Source organism: Castor canadensis, chromosome 4 (assembly GCF_047511655.1).
Source record: "Castor canadensis chromosome 4, mCasCan1.hap1v2, whole genome shotgun sequence".
NCBI classification, from domain to species: Eukaryota; Metazoa; Chordata; class Mammalia; order Rodentia; family Castoridae; genus Castor; species Castor canadensis.
Window position 1 is genome coordinate 179,500,706 of NC_133389.1, and position 15,351 is coordinate 179,516,056.

Sequence of the window (15,351 nt, forward strand, 5' to 3'; positions counted from 1 at the left end):
TTAACCAGAATATATTTCTGGAGTTAGAAGTCCTTGCTAGCAAAGTTACTTGGAATCATAGTTGAGCACTTCTCTGTTCTTTCTTTTATAGCACAATGGCCTTTTCATTCATTCATCCATTCATTCAAGGGATATTTATTGAGTTTTCACTCTGAGATCTTCTATTGAGACCATTGTTAAAGTATTTCAAATACTTTTTAAAAAAAATAAAAAGGCTTTAGAATAAAGGATTTTTCAGGGAATAACGAAAATAGAGATTTTTTTTTCAATGTGAAATAGCTACTAGATGAATGCTGAAAGAGCAGCCTTATAAAAGACTGACTGGAGAGAGATGATGGATAAGAGTGATGGAGACAAAGTAATTAGAAGGGGTTGGGATGAAGATGTTCTGTCCCAGGATGGAGGGAAAGATGAGAAAGCCTCTGCAGGTTGAGGGCACTGTGTTTCCACATTGTTGTCAGCAACGGTCTGCAGTTCACAACCTACAGAAGTGGGACAAAAGACAGGAGGGAAATACCCAAGTAGCACCTCTTTGGCTTCTACTTTGGCACACGCCCTGAAGCCCACCTTTAGTGCAGGTGGTGAGGCACACAAAGGGGCTCCTGCCTTGTTCTCTATGCTCTCATCACAGCTTTATGTACTTTTCCTGATGGGTCATGTCTTCTCTAGGTAAAAGCATTCAGTCTTAAAAGAAGGGTCATGTTTTCTTTTGTGCCCATGTTCAGATAGATCCTTGATTCTGTTGTCCAGTGATTAAAATTGTGATTCCTGTATGCTGATGTCTGCAGTTCTTGTAAAGGAAATGAAGGCATGGCAGGTGTTTATCCAGAAAGTAAATGTATTTTATTTTCCCTTAATTATTAGATCAAGGAAAATTGTTTAAGGAGGGAAATATGTGTGTAAACTAATAGATAACATGTGGCTGTTGCTTTTAAGGTATTTTCAGACCTCAAAAGTATAGGTATTGGAAATTTCTGTCAGATAAGCCATCAATGATGATGTTGAATTGAGTCTTAATAGTTATTTCTCAATGATTATGTCAATATTTGAAATGATGGATTTTATACATAGGGATATTTTGAAGCACCTTTTTTATTTTTACAAAGCAATTGCAAATTGCTCACCAACTTGACTTAGAACTTCATTCCAAATTGCTTTTTTGATCACCAAGATCCCTTCCATCTGTCCAACTCTATCTTCTTCCAGGCGATCAACACCTCCATCAAAAGTAAGATCCCATGTGTGGTAGTGGAAGGCTCTGGACAGATTGCTGATGTGATTGCAAGCCTGGTGGAGGTGGAGGACGCCCTGACCTCATCTATGGTCAAGGAGAAGCTGGTACGCTTTTTACCCCGCACAGTGTCCCGACTGCCCGAGGAGGAGACTGAGAGCTGGATCAAATGGGTGAGTTTGGGAGAAGACAATGGAGGGCTGAGAAAAAGGAAGTCAAGTGTGTGGGAAGGGCAGATTGTCTCACATGCCCAACTCCACGAGCAGCTGCAGATGTTTGGTTTTTCTCTGTGACTCTGGGACTGTGCTCCAGCCTACATCAGGTGTCTCTCTGGAAATGGAGGGTCTGGAATGGACCCTCCAATTGTCCATGCCTCTTAAGAAGTAGTATTCAAGGTTAGGTCTGTTTGTAATCTTTCTCAGATGCCACAGTGCCAACAAACGTGCTCCCGTTTTGTATTTATCAGTTATGGGATGGAAAGAACTCCCTGAGAATGATATTTTAGGAATGCAGACTCTAAATTGAGTCATATCTATGGTGAAGCCATCACTATGGAATAACTTTCTCACTACCTCACCTGCAACTTGATTCAGAATCTCTCATGTTTCTTAGTAGGTCATGTAAGAAACGTGAACTCATCAGAACATGTATGCTTCTTATTGCTATGGTCATAGTAGAATTTTAACATGCCAGTGCTGTACTTCCTCACTTTTCTTGGTATTTTGACTACCTTCCCTCCTCGCCCCCAGTACTGGGGATTGAACCCAGGGCCTTACACATGTGAGGCAAGCACTCTACCACTTAAGCCAACTTCCCAGCCCACTGTGTCGGTTTGTAATGAGTCATTTCCTGGCTGCTCAGTTGATGAGGAAGCTCACCTCAGTGTCACCTGGTGCATTCATAGCAGCGCGTTCAGATATGGCCTTTGATATTTGAATATTTTTAGGAGCACAGACTGACATTTGGAAGTTTTTTCACAAAGGGAATAATAGGCTCATAGTACAAGGTCTATTTTATTCATAGAGTCCATTTTGTTATGAGAAGTGAAGACTGGATTTAGTTTAAATAATAATAACAATAATAAATAAATTCTTTAACTAGACTATCATTTCAGCAGTATTTAGTTGTAGCAGAACCTCAAAACATCAACTGTAACAAACTGAAATCTTGGGCTAGGGAAGATTATTTCTCACAGCAAGCCTAGGGAAACTGAATCTTTATAAAAATGATAAAGAAACCCAGATTTCTATGCTGCAGATACCCTTTTGTAAATTACATGAAGTGCAACCCTAATGGTCTTACTTAATTTCTCAAGTGCGGTGGGTAGTGGATAAACCTGATGGAACAGGGGGTCTGAAGTGATCAGGAAACAAGTCCTTTCAGGATTAAGCCTCACTGTCTGAATTCAGAGCTTCAGAACACAGATGAGCTTTCCTGCCATGGCTGAGGCAGCATTGGTGCTGGACCAGGCTCTCAACTAATGGTCGCTTGAATAGCTTGAGCTATTGCAGTTTTCAGAGTTTTACAAAAAAGGTAAAACAGGTGATTATATATGAAAGTTCTCACTGGAATTTTGTTGTATCTCATTTAAGTCTAGCTGAGAGACACAAGAACCAGGCAAATGGAGATGAAAAGAGCAGTGTGATGGATGGTGAAAGTTGAATGATGAGGCTTAGAGGTGCCATAACCACAGGCCTCCTTGTGCTGAGTCTCAGAGTGGGCCAGGTGAGCCCACCCAGCATAGGCAGTGCCACACAACTGCCGTCCTTCCTCCCAGGCCAGGTGTGTGGCTGGCTACAGACCAAGGCACTAGCACTCTGCAAGGAGCAGGTCCCAATGATAGAAGCTGCAAAGGGCTGGCTGGGAGAGGCCAAAATTACTTCCCCACCTTGAGTAAGTGAAGGGGAGAGAGAGGTCAGGTGGCTAATTCTAGTGATACTCTTTCTGCATGGAAATACACAGGCAGGAAAGAAAGTGCTCCCTCTCCAATGGTTATACATTTTTGACTCCCTAAATGTGCACTTTATTAGCTAAGTCAATTCCAAACAGATAAGCAGATCAACCCCAAATCATATCAGAGTAAGATGTTGCAAGATTGTTTACCAGTCTCAATTTCCTGTGATAGGTGAAAGAATTCAGCGGTCATCAAGGATAACCATAGAGGGAGGAAGAGACAAGTTTTAGTTTGTCCACCAATGATGGCCACATGTCTTCTTACTCCTTGTACAAGCTGATCTCTGGGATCTGGACCATGTCATATCCAAAGCACAAAGACTACCTATTAAGTCCCACTACACATTATGAGAGATTTTGGTTTCTACTTCAGGAAAACAGGAAATTCATCTTAAACAAGCTAAAACTGATTATGTGATCATTTCTGAGATTTGTATCTAAAGATACATCATATTTATAGTCATGTCAGTTATATGCATTAAAATGAAAAATATCTGACATTTTAATTATGTACACACTATGGAGTTTTGTGATTGGTATAGATTTCCCACAAGACAAACCTCAAGAGTGGGATTATTAAATAATGAACATATACATTCAGTGAAATATTAAATAAGCAACTTTTCAGAGTAATCTGGGTGACCTCATGTGGACAGCCAACCCCAAAACCTGCACTCATTGTTTCTTGACTTCTCCAAGAAATCCCTTGTATTTCTTCTTTTGGGACTATACCTTCTTCTAACAGTTCTCTCATAATGATTACCATTCAAAACTGAGCTTCTCAAGAACTTGGCCTTCAAGAGTATCCCAGTCTTTTAGCCATTCTAGACATCATTTATTCAAATATTTTAAACTTGTTTACCTAATCATTTATGCAATTGACATTAATTGAGCATATACTGTGTGCTAGATTTTGAACTAGGAACTCCAGAAAGAATCATGTACACAATAGAAACAGTCTGTGTCCTCATGTAGGAAACAGAAGTTGAAAAAAACTTCATGCATGGTAATTAAAATGAATGTAATGTATAATTTCAAACTGAAATGAGTGTTCTGAAGAAAGATAGCATGGATACAGAAGGTGTGAGGGCTTTGTGGAAGGCTTGTAGAGGAAGTGATCTGGGTGTTAATATTTGAAGGAGGTAAAGTGAGTGAGATGAGGGTTGGGATTCTGATTATGGGAACAGCATGTACAAAAGGTCTGGAGGTAGGAGGCTAGGGTGGCATACCTGAGTAGTTGAAGGATATATTTGGAAGTGGAAGCTGAAGAGCTCATGGGGGCTGGAGCAGGAAGCTCTTTGAACACTATTTTGAGGATTTGGTCTTGTTTATGTGTAATGGGATGTCATTGAAAATTGGAAGGCTCAAAGAGGGGAAAAATGTGGTAAGAGTTGTGTTCAAGAAAGCTCATGTTGGATGCAGATGGTGGGGACAAGACTGGACAAAGAAAGAGTGTTTGGGGAGGAGGACACCAGGTAAGAGACTCCTGCAGCTCTCTCTGAGTGTTGCCAATGTTGTGTGTATCCATGTTCACTTTCTTTTTTTTTTTTTTATTTCAAAGGAAAAGATATCTTACCCCCTGGTTCTGCCCACGTTGACTTGTGCCCCATAATCTTGGGCCTGGATCACCTTCTCCTTGCCTGTCATTTCTAGTTGAATCTCTTTCCTTCAGCCTAAACAAAGGCTGCAAACATGATAAAGAGGCCTTTTCCTCCATGCTCTGATCTCTGCCTCCCCCTCCTCAAAAAATCCCCATGGTTTGTATCTTTTTGTAGTTCTTTATTTTTTCATCACCCCTGGGTGCTGTACCTTCTGAACCAAGGTCTCTGGTACCACTTTTCTCTGGGAGAAATGGCATTAAAAGCTCACCCCCAAATTGCCCAGTGCAATGGCCTTCTTTGTCCACATCTTTTCATTTTCCAACAGTCACTCTGAGACTTCCGCCTGCTGCCCAGCTGAGACTCTTCAGGACCACATCCTCACTTCCAAATACTGCTAGAAAAATCTCCCATTACCTCTAACTAAAGCCGGATGTGTTTCTCCTCTAGAAGGAGCCCTCACAGAGTTCCCCCATACTCAGTGCCCCAAACCTGGGAATTAGGAACTCTTTCATTTTAAATATTTTAAAATTAGACATTACAGAAAATCACAAAGGATAGGTTAAAGCAAATTATATTCATGTATAGAAGTGTCACAATGAAAACCCTCACTGTGTCAATTAATATATGCTAATGAAAATAACGAAGAAAAGTTGTTTATTCAGGCACCAAGTCATTTTGGTTCTTGTTTGCATTTGAACTTTTCATTCCTGTCATTTTAGCCTTTATGACCATGCTTGAATGGTTTCTGTGGCTTTCTGTTGCGTTCTCTTCATTTATTTACTAATTAGACAAATGGATATTGTGATGTAGCAAGCTTTATCTCTCTCTCTCACACACACACACACACAAACACACACACACCCCGTAGTCAAATGAGGTGCTCAGCTTTGACAGGGGTTTTTGACATGTGTGCTCTTGTTTAACCAGTACTTTGTTGTCATTGTAGTCAAGGACTTGTTATTACAATTTAAAATTAGAAGCAGTGGGGTCAGGCATTGTAGGTGAGGGACGATCTGGAATTCCTTCACAAATGATCTATTTGAAAGGATGGAATAAAAGATCTTTCGCCATCAGGGAGAAGTTTATGTTTGTCATGGCTAAAATCAGTTGGTTGACAGCTTTGTTCTTTAATTTTACCAGCTCAAAGAAATTCTTGAAAGTTCCCACCTGTTAACAGTTATTAAAATGGAAGAAGCTGGGGATGAAATCGTGAGCAATGCCATCTCCTATGCGCTGTACAAAGGTGAGTGGAGACAGTGCCCTAGAAATGTCTCCTTTGTGCTGCTGCCTGTGGCTTTAGTGCTGATTGCATTTCTTTAAAAAAAAAAAACAGCTTTATTGATAAAGAGGCTGGGCTTCTGTAATCTGAAAATTTGAAATCCAAAATACTCCAAATCTAAAAATTTTTGAATGCTGATATAATACCACAAGTGGAAAATTCCATACCTTGAGATTTTGTTTCACATACAAAGTTATTTAAAACATTGTATCAAATTTTTTATCTTCAGGATATATGTATTAGGACTGTGTGACAGTCAAGTGAATTTCATGTTTAAACTTGGGCCATAGACAATCTCATTATATATAAATATGACAAAATCTGAAAAAATTAAAAATCTGAAATACTTCTGGTCCCAAGCATTTCAGCTAAGGGATAGTCAGCCTGTATCACTTTGCACTTAATTTTGGTTATAATAGACTGGAAGATAAAATAACTACTGTTGCTCTGGTGAGGTAACTTTCTTTGGAGATATATATTTAACAGGATAAGAAGTTTTACATCAATAAAATGCTGACCAAGGTACTTTCCATAAAGCTGTTTCTAGCAGTGGTTTACAATAATTTTGAGTCTCAGACTCCATTAAGAATGTTAAAAAAACTTTATACCCCTGTCCTAGAGTTCAGCATATGTGTGTGCACGTGGACCATACTTCACACACATAAATACCTTTGCATTGACTTCAGGAGTTTGTAAATCTGAAGTTTATGAATGACCCTTAGGTTAAACAGTGCTGTCTGATCTTTGCTGTCTTAGAATTCCATCAAAGTGGACATTACCTGAAGTAATTTATTCATATGTATTTATTCATATGTAATTATATCTGTATGGATACATAGATGCAGAAAATATCAGCACTGGAAAAGGCAAGAAGTACATTGTTGTGATATGGATAATTATTTCATAGATTTAAATAAAGTACAAGCCAGATATGACCCTTGAAATTTAATGCTCATGGAATCTGAATCTATGAGAAAATGTTAATGTACCATAGTTATATTGCTTGACTATGTAGTGGAAAGGTTTTATCACAGCCTGGGTTGATCTTCGTTATGTGTCAGGGCATTCAGAATGTGGAGAAGAACTTGTGCTAATCAAGTGGAATGTCAGTTCTGAGTGTCTGATTCTAAGAGAACATGTGTTCTTCGACAAGTACTCTGATGATTGGCCGCCTAGAATGGTCTGACTCTTATTTATGGCCCTCTGATAGCCTTCAGCACCAATGAGCAAGACAAGGACAATTGGAATGGGCAGCTGAAGCTTCTGCTAGAGTGGAACCAGCTGGAGCTGGCCAGCGATGAGATCTTCACCAATGACCGTCGGTGGGAGGTAAAGGAGAGAACTCGGCCCTTCACACTGAATCTTGTGAAAGATTATTCTGGTCTGGTATATCAGTGTTGCCCAGCCTCACTTTCCTTGACTGTGGGATGGGATAGCAACAGTAACTTAGGAGGTTTGTTGGGAAGAGATAATATAAAGTATCTAAGTAAGATCATATCAGTTCATCGATTCCTTCTTAAGTTTGGAGCCCTAAGTTTGCCTCTCACCACATGAGAGGCAATTCTGTATCTGTGTAGAACTGCATGTCTGCCTTTGTGAGTGAATGAGAGGGATTATAATAGGAAAAATAGTTGTAGGAATATTGAAAATCACTTGACCTCAAAGACAAGCAGCACTCTTTTTTGTCCCCTGCTCCACCTACCTAGTCAGATTCTGATATGAGATTTGTCAGCAGTGAGATACATAAGGAACAATAAAACAACTTGTTTGAAGACATCCTTCAGGTTTCTTAGAGCTAGGTACTCAGAACTCCCTGAGCCAACTGAGCACCTGTAGTATGGAAGTTGCACACGCCATAAAACCTGTGTTCTCCACCATCTGCCTTTCTCACTTTTCAGCTTGATGAGTATTTTAAGAGCACATTTTCTAGTAGTGTCCTTTCGTGTACGACTAACATTCAATCAGCTTTGGAAGCTCTGTTCAGTAGGAAAAATCGTGAACTGTCAATAATCAGCTTGTAAGTCTGTTTCTTTGTTTTCAGCTCTTCTGAATTAACTGAAGTCATTAGTGGACAGCGAGTATATATTTAGTGTTATACATGTATGTGCAGATTTGAAAGAATGGATGTATTTCATAACTTTCATCCTTAACAGCCAGGTTCAGAAAACACTTTCAGGCCTACTGTTGCATAATCAAAGACTAAGACTTGACTTTTATTGACATATGATCAATTTTCATGACAGTAGCACAAATTAAGTAATGGCTCATGAATTTTTTAGCTATTTATCCCTTTGGCAAACATTATCTCATACTTGGTCTTTGCAGTATGATGAACCCTATTACACACTGCAAGGCTTTAGTTAGTGGAGGGAAAGTTAGATTCTAAGTAGATTAATTAATTGATTCATAAATGAATCCCTGTGTGGGAACTGTCCTATCTAAGTAAGGTCAGATGGTATAAGTAAACATACACTCAGGCACATATTCAGATTACTACATGTAGCTTTATTAATTCAGCTAAAGGTTGCTAAGAGTGAGGGCGTAATGGGTGAGAATGAGCTGTGGCGTATTCCTACCTGTGTGACCTTGGGCGAGGTACTTAGCCTCTCTCTGACTCCACTGCCTCCTACAGTGCCATCTTGGAGCCAGATCTTACTGACTTACAAGAGCTGGCAGTTAAATTTTCAGAGATTTTGTGAGTCAGTTGTTAAATATAGTCATTATTAAAAATCAAACTTAGAATTACATCAATTTTATGAAAAAAGAAAGTTGAGAAGTAATCACAACTCATCACCTTCTAATCATTTTCTGCACTTAACATTATCTGTGATCTGGAAGTTGTTTCTGTCTCTTGTATGTCTCCTGGAATGCTGCACAGTGGTGTTATACATCTCTTCCTGATTCTGCTCTCTATGATGTCATCTGCGTTCAATGATGTCACTTAGGTAGCTGAAAATTGTAGCACAGGGATCAGCAAACACCACAAATCAGGACCGGTGTTTCCTTTCAGAGAGCTGGTTATTAAACATTTACCGGCACACCACTGCTCCTCTGAAAATAAGATGATAGCAGTAGAACTCACTTCTCACTTCTCTGTGTGGTTGCTATGACGAAGTCACATGCTGATTCTAAAGGGTTCAGAACATTGACACTCATTCAGCACTATACACGTATTCATTTAAAAATAAAAATCTTTGGAAAAGCGATACTAATTATGTAACCTTTTACAGCACACAGAGCAATTTCCCTGTGTTAGCTTACTAGGAGCTCACAGAAATCCACAGCAGAAATGATCTCACATTGTTGGTCAATAAATTTGAGCTCCACGGATATCACAGGCAGGGAGGTTACTGACGGCTTTTGAGGGCCTGTTGTGAAGGCGAATCTCTGCAAGATTTGGCCCAAGAGCAAACGGAGGCTCAGAGACCCACTCTTATTCTGGAAGATGGTAGAATCAAGATTTGGAAACAAAGGTGTGTCTGACCCCAAAGCCTTTTCCCTTTCCCGTGTGCCAGTGGTTCTCACAGTAGGGTCCCTGGACCAGTGGCAGCATAGCCTGGGAACTTGTTAGCGTTGTAAACTATGGGCTCTGTCTTGGACTTGCTGAATTAGAAATGCCAAGGTTGGTTCCCAGCGGTCTGTGTTGTAACAAGTCTGCAGGTTTGAGAACCACTGCCCCATGCTGTCACCTGTGTGACCAATGGGAAGGCAAACATATTTGGAATGAAATGTGAAGTACTGGGCAAAGTGCGCGCTTGCCTTGAGGACAGAGAAAGTGCAGCTGCCACCCTCCCTGGGTGGGCCTCTTCCCTGCTGAGCCTATGGGATCTGTAGTGTAGGGAATCAAAGGACACTGACAATTCCATCTCCAGGCCATTGTGAGCCCCAGGAGGTCAACATTAGCTGGAAACAAAAACATTAATGCTGCCATTGGCCTGGAACATTCACCTAAACCGGGGTTCAAGCAAATAACAGAAGTGACCGAAGTGGGCTGGATCGCCAACGGTAGGAAGCCGAGGGGACAGTGAGCACCAGAGAGCCCAGGATCCAGCATCAGCTGCCACCTGGCTCCAGCTGATGGTTTCTGAATTGTCAGATTCTGGTTTTCACTCTTAAAGCCAGATTTTAATGCTGGAAATACAGCTTTTGATGAATCTTTGAATTCTTTTTGTAGGTTTCCCCCCATTTTCTATTAGCATTTATAATCGTGCATAGGGGTTTTGCTGTCATGTTTACAGTGTACCCTGGTCAAACCCATCCCCTCTCTCACAGACCCTCTTCTGTCATCTTGGAACAATTTCAACCATTTTCATACATGTGCGTAGAACACTTCAAACACATTTATGTCCCCCAGTACCCTCTCCTTCTGCCTTCCCCACTTCCCGTTGGTACCCACCCCTTAACAGAACCTGTTTTACATCGTTGTTCATTTATTTAGGGCTAGATTCCAACTCTAATAGAGAACGTGTAATATTTGATTTCTCAGTGTGGCTTCTTTCATTTAGTTCATTCTGTTTTCCTGCAAACAACATAATTTCATTCTTCTTGTTGGCTGAGTAATTCTTCAGTGTGTATATAGACCACGTTTTCTTTATCCATTCATTGCTTTATGGGTACCTAGGCTGAATCCATATTTTGGCTATTGTGACTACTGCTGCTATAAACATGGGTGTGCAGGCATCTTGACTGTATGCTGACTTACATCCCTTTGAATAGATGCCCAGGAGTGGTACAGCAGATCATATGGCAGTTCCATTTTTAGTTTTTTGGGGAAAGGGTTTTGCTATGTAGCCCAGGCTGGACTTAAACTTGTAATCCACCTACTTTAGGCTCCTAAGTACTGAGATTATAGGCATATACCACCATACCCAGCTCTGAATTTTTAAATGCTGGTAATGAGATAAAACTGTCAGAAATACTGTGGAGGGCAGGTAGAATGTGTCTAAGAGCTGGGGCAGTTTGCTTGTTTGTAACTGAAGTCAACATTGATTACTTAAGATTCTCAGGAAGCTTCTATGGGATAAGGTTTATCAGGAACTCAGAAAGTGGAGATAAAGATGCCCAATTACCAGGTAAAATTCAAGTGTCTAGGCATGTAACATGACCAGGCATTTGTTTGGTGACTTGTGCTGTGCATGTGGCTTGATGAATTCCATTTTGCCAACTGTATTCTAGAACTCAGTCACCACAGAGAGGGTTCACAGACACCTGGGAAGGACAGCAGATCCCATGGCACAGAGTGGAGAGGCAGTGCTGGTGATGGATTCACAGTCTGTATCTACTGCAGACTCCAGAGAAAGCAAGGGTTCCAGGTGTTCTGCCGGTTTCTGTTCCCTATGTGCTTCCTCTGTGTCAGATACTGGGTCAACTCCTTGATCAACATCGTCTTATGGGGGTGTGCTTTTCTTCACAGAAGCAAGAGCCCAGGTCACATTCAAGCCCTCATCTGTCTGATGTCAAAGACCCCACCAGGCTGCTTCCCCATTAGATGTTTGGACTATAATCCAATGTTGTGCTAAAACTGAAACATAAATTTTATTCTCAAATAGGATCGAAAGGGAGGCTGAAGACAGCATTACTCTCTGATGAAAACTACAACGTTTCTGAGAAAATAAATCCCCTTGTGTTTTCTCTATGGGGCTTAAGATGTGATTTTTCTTCCTGCTTTTTCTCCTTAGTCTGCTGACCTTCAAGAAGTTATGTTCACAGCACTCATAAAAGACAGACCCAAGTTTGTCCGCCTCTTTCTGGAGAATGGCTTGAACCTTCAGAAGTTCCTCACCAATGATGTCCTCACCGAGCTCTTCTCCAGTCACTTCAGCACCCTTGTGTACCGGAACCTGCAGATTGCTAAGAACTCCTACAATGATACCCTCCTCACATTTGTCTGGAAGCTGGTTGCCAACTTCCGAAGAGGCTTCTGGAAGGAAGACAAAAATAGCAGAGATGAAGTGGATGTGGAACTCCATGTACGTATTGGCAGGCCGTCTACTTGAATTCTCTGATTTTTTTAGTTTTCCTTGACAGAGTTTCTCTACCTCCACCTTTCCTACTCCCTACCTCATTGCCATACAGCAGCTAACATGCTGACATTAATTTATTTTTAGTTTTCTAATGTCTTGTTCTATACTCCAGGCTGTCTTTCAAACTAGTCACAGCTTTTCTTGAATCCAAAGCTAGGTGTGACATATTTTCTGAAGGCATTTGACAAGAAACAGGGACAAACAAATGTCTGCCCACTAATGTTTTAGTCTTCTGGAAATGATCTGTTTTAAAAAATAGCTCCTTTCTGCCTGTGTGAAAGACAGAAGAATTGACAACCACTCTTCTATAAATAAAGGGATGGTGGATATTTTCTTGGTACAGTCTAGGTATCCATTTGAGTGGATGATGTGATGTACCATGCGTGCTCCCCTGGGTCTTCCATTTTGCATACTGGCGGGTCCATTTTCCAATAGCCAAAACCAGCAGTTACTTGCTAAAGTTTGCTCTGATCAGAGATCAGTGAGTGCAAGAGGCTGGTGTATAAATACCCGAGTCTGAGCTGGCTCCCAGAATTGCCTGGTGGAGTCAATCTCTAGTAACTTACCTGACAGTGAACCTTCTGTTGGTTTCTTTCTTTTCTGATCTCATGTCTTCACTTTCCTCTTGGTTTTTCTGGTCTCACTTCCCAAATAAACTACTTGTCTCAAAATCTCACCCCAGAATTTCTTCTAGGGAAACCCAAGCTAGGTCATTATCTTTTGTAATTCGGTGGTGTATGTTTTAGAAATCTGAACGATGTAGGTGTTTTCAGGAAGTTTTAGAAAGCTTCTTTTTGACACTGTTGAAGTTCAAACTCTGAAATACAGCATATAACTGTGTCTCATGCATTTTAGACCAAAGAAAAACTATAAGTTGAAAAGTAATGTAACAGTAATTTTCTGTCTAAAATGTCCCATTGGAAGATACAGAATATTGAATAGAAGCTGGGATTCTAGTTGATATATTAGAAGCCAAATCTTTGAATGACAGTCCAAATAAATAAGCACCTCTTATGTTCTGATAATTGAACCTAAACCACAGGAAAGTCAGAATTTAATTGGAATGATTTTCTTCCTGTGAGAAACGGACTTATATGATGAGAAGGAATTGCTTTCCCTTTGGCCTGTCAGAAGTCATTCCATTTTTAAATTGCTCTCAGTACATTTTTTCACCCTTTATACCTTTCCATTTAGTGTACTTTGTGTTTTATGATAGATGCAAGATTTTGTGTCAAATTATACCACCTGGTGAGTTGAGAAATGAAAACCCATCACAGTGATTTTGGACTTGTACACAAAGCTACAGAGCCGTCCAAATATGGGGTTCTCTCCTCAGCCATCCTGACCACCGCTTTCATTGTTAGAATAGGGCATCTGAATCAAATTCCATTTACACATAGTGACCACGTGCTCTGACCCCTTCCAGGATGCGTCTTTCATTACCCGGCACCCCCTGCAAGCTCTCTTCATCTGGGCCATTCTTCAGAACAAAAAGGAGCTCTCTAAAGTCATTTGGGAACAGGTGAATGTCCAGGTGCATGCTCAATTTATACCCAGTCATGCTTTGTTGTAACAGTTCTGCCCTCAAAACTCTATGACATCATCCATAAAATGAAACATCTGATATGGCTGAACATGGTTGTACCTCTGTCTGCAATGTCAATGGAGGTGTTTGGGAGGGGTGGTCCTTGGAAAGCAGCCATGTTTGGGGCTCCACTCCAGTAGGCACCTGCTCTCAAGTGTGTGTAGCTGTGTGATTGTTTCCCAAGTGCATGAGACTTTCAAATTTAATGTAAAAAATTAATTTCCAAGTGCTTCCCCAGCATGCCCAAGACCATGGGGGTCAATCCCTAGCAACACATAATAATAATAATAATAATGATAATAGTGGTTTCCAGCTTTATTGCATTATTGGCAGGAAGTAAGGCTTATAACAAGATGTGTGGGGAATTTTCTTTGTGACTTAGCACATACAGCTTTGGTAAAGGGGTCTGTGGGCACTTGCACTACCTTCTCCACTTTCACAGCATGAGATTGGATATTAAATTCTGAATTCACACACATAGCCTCACTAGTTATGCTGGTTGGGTCTTCTGTGTCCTTACCCCACCCCCATCTTCAAGCCATGATAGTACTGTAATAGTGAGTTAGCCAGGATTCCCACTACCATAGTCGTACTGTCAGATCCTCATGACATTTTCTTTTCATGTATGCTAATTCCATGTTCAAGATTCTTTTTGTGCACATTACAAATTTTACTTTGAACCATTTCAAAGAGTTGAGATTTTACTGTTTCCTGATGCTGCAAGTTTGACCTTCTCTAATGTTGACCTTACCACTTCAGGGAATTATGAATCAACCTAAAATTCTCTACCTCTCTCCCCTCCAAAAAAAAGACCCGGGGCTGTACTCTGGCAGCCCTCGGAGCCAGCAAGCTTCTGAAGACTCTGGCCAAAGTGAAGAATGACATCAATGCTGCTGGAGAGTCAGAAGAGCTGGCAAATGAGTATGAGACCCGTGCAGTTGGTAAGCCCCCAGTGGTTCGGATGGCATGGTGGGTATAGGTGGTGGCAGACTCTTTGCTGGGGTGGCACTCACAGCCCAGGTGACTGAGGTTAAGGGAATATCTGAGCTCCACCAGCTGGCCTGGTTAAGGGCTGCAGACAGCTCCACCAGCTGGCCTGGTTAAGGGCTGCAGACATCATAGTCAGGAGCACACATGCCACACGTGGGCATCTTGCTTCTGGTACTTCCTGACTTTTCCAAGAGAGAATGTGGGAAATTTGGGTTGTGTGACCCCACCACCCCACCAGGGGCAAACCCAGGCCCAAATCTAAATAACAGCATCTCAGGTAGCTTTGGGGATGCTGTTAGGACACTGTGACTTGCAAGCTCACAAGTCAGCTTGCACACACACACACAAACACACTACCAGAATAGTCTAGAATAGAGTTGGCTTATTGCTGAAGGCATAGACAGCAGCCAAGTCCCCATGACCTTGTATCCATGGACGACTCTAGGAAAAGCAGGTGTGGCTGTCCTGAAGCTCCCTGAAGTTAGGCGTGTCAGAGCCTCTTCCAGAGCAGGTGAGATCACGCACCTGAACAGAGGTGTCTCCAGAGGGGGTTGTCTGGCTGCTATTTGCTGTTTGACCCTTGATTAGAGCTGGTCAGTGCTGTTTCACAGAGAACTGGGTCCTTCAGGAATGTGAGAAATCCTGGCTCCCTTGTCAACCAACAGTAGAGAGTTTTCAGCTTGCTCAGT

At 41.2% G+C, this 15,351-nt stretch overlaps 1 protein-coding gene across 1 annotated transcript in view; it reads left to right on the forward strand.

The window, feature by feature from the left end:
* Window positions 1–1,206: 1,206 nt before the first annotated feature.
* Trpm8 (transient receptor potential cation channel subfamily M member 8) overlaps window positions 1,207–15,351 on the forward strand; it is a 56,304-nt gene continuing 42,159 nt past the window's right edge. Inside the window, exons 1-6 of the mRNA XM_020151809.2 lie at window positions 1,207–1,404; window positions 5,926–6,028; window positions 7,275–7,393; window positions 11,743–12,033; window positions 13,514–13,609; window positions 14,484–14,613. Of these exons, the coding sequence (XP_020007398.2) occupies window positions 1,321–1,404; window positions 5,926–6,028; window positions 7,275–7,393; window positions 11,743–12,033; window positions 13,514–13,609; window positions 14,484–14,613 (823 nt within the window). The 5' untranslated portion in view covers window positions 1,207–1,320. The remainder of the gene's footprint in view (window positions 1,405–5,925; window positions 6,029–7,274; window positions 7,394–11,742; window positions 12,034–13,513; window positions 13,610–14,483; window positions 14,614–15,351) is intronic.